Below are 1,814 nucleotides of genomic sequence, written 5' to 3' on the forward strand. Positions count from 1 at the left end.
AAGTACTCACTGTGGAAAAAATATGGGCAACATGATGTGTGTAGTAAAATTACCATTTGAAATTGTAAAGTTACAAGTACTCTGTGTCGACTAAGTATTCATTAGCGAGCAAGAATGCTCTGTCGTAAATTAACAATATATTTTGTAAATCGGAAATACAAAATATTTTGTAAATTTACGAAGATATTTTTTACAGTGCCTCGAATCACTTTTGGTGAACACTAAAGGTCACTCGCTCCGCAATAAGTGGCATTCGGCTAACCTGAGGTGGGAGGCATCCCAGGCTAAGCTGCGTTCATTGTGAGGGTGTAACCAAAGCTATATACCAGGTGGCTGATTAACCTCGCTCACTTCTGTAGTTATACTGTCCCGCACGCAGGAGTGCAGGCGGGCTTGCCTATCATCCCTGTGCACGGCGCCTTACGGGTCGACCGAGTAGGCAACCCGCCTGCACTCGTGCGTGCGGTGCAGCATAACTACAGCAATGAGCGGGGTTCATCAGCCACCTGGTACATTGTGTCGCAGAGTGGAGTATTTTGTTAGCTATAGTGCCCTCTTCCAAAGCGGCACCCCTTCCACCCGGTGCATTGCACTCGACTGGGTCCATCGCACCTGTTCAAGTATTCTAAAATTCGGAAACCAGAGCAGATCTGCCTACTATTTTGTGATATCGATGTCCACTCTGCACGCTTCGCGTGAGGACGAACAATCAAACAGCGGAAAAGGGGACCTCTTTCAAAGGTCCATGCCTAATCAGCATTTTATTCACGGTACCAAAGTACGAATGGTACTTGAAGTTTTCTTTGTCACATATGCCCCATCATTGAACTCCGCAGGTGGCTACGTCATCCCGGCCGGTGCCAACGTGACAATCAGTTGCCTCCAGATGGGTCGCGACCCGGTGCAGTGGCCCGACCCGGAGAAGTTCGACCCCGACAGGTTCCTCCCGGAGAACTCCGCGTGCAGACCAGACGCAGGCGTTTGAGGACTGGACAAAGAAATATGGCGGCATCTTTCGCCTTTGGGTCGGAAACAACAAAGCTGTCATCATCTTGAGCAAACCTGAAGACCTGGAGGTAAAGGAGGAATCCTGACGGGTCGTTTGCATTTGCAGTCGACTACCGGGCAGCAGCGTCTTAGCATGCCTGTTGACTATTTCAGATTCTCCTGGGCAGCAACAAGCACATCGAGAAGGCGGACGTGTACAACCAGCTCCACTCCTGGATCGGCGAGGGTCTCCTGACGAGCACAGGTGAGGTGGGGGGATTTAGCTCTGGGACGCCGCCGCCTGTCGGCTGGAGGGCAGGCAACCCAACGAGCTTCGCTGTTAAGGTCTGCCTATCTCAGAGGCTCCAGCATGCGGACAAAGGCCTCACATTGTTTCGACCCGTGCCGTAATAATTGTCAGAAAATATATTTACCCTGCATAAAAGGCCATTTATAATTGCTCGATTTTAAGATAGGTGGTTAGAAGAACACAAAATAATTAAAAATTATTTGATCAAAATCAAACCAGTAGCGGTAAAAGTGGTGGGTCGTAAGCCATAAAAATTTGTGCAACAAAGCGCCTGCATATTGACACCCCTCCCGCAGCGCATCGCCCCTTCTAACTTCTTCTCTTTCTTCAATTTGAAAAACCCAGGCAAGAAGTGGCACACACGAAGGAAGCTCATCACTCCGAGTTTCCACTTCCGAATCTTGGACCAGTTCGTCGAAGTATTCAACAGAAACAGCGACATTCTCGTCCAAAAGTTGCTGCTTCAGAAGGACACGATCAACGTGCACGCCTTTATCACCCTTTGTACCCTGGACAT

The 1,814-nt window shown here is 49.0% G+C and overlaps 1 protein-coding gene across 1 annotated transcript; it reads left to right on the forward strand.

Annotated features, from left to right (window-relative positions):
- Positions 1 to 784: 784 nt before the first annotated feature.
- On the forward strand, positions 785 to 1,812 carry LOC127751932 (cytochrome P450 4C1-like; the record flags this gene model as incomplete). Its single annotated transcript, XM_052276243.1, has 4 exons — positions 785 to 836; positions 940 to 1,076; positions 1,162 to 1,252; positions 1,643 to 1,812. Coding segments are annotated over exons 1-4 (450 nt in total), but the record flags the coding sequence as incomplete, so codon positions are not given.
- Positions 1,813 to 1,814: the final 2 nt, after the last annotated feature.

The sequence above is a fragment of the Frankliniella occidentalis genome, unplaced genomic scaffold, assembly GCF_000697945.3.
Source record: "Frankliniella occidentalis isolate FOCC.00 unplaced genomic scaffold, Focc_3.1 Scaffold2219, whole genome shotgun sequence".
NCBI classification, from domain to species: domain Eukaryota; kingdom Metazoa; phylum Arthropoda; class Insecta; order Thysanoptera; family Thripidae; genus Frankliniella; species Frankliniella occidentalis.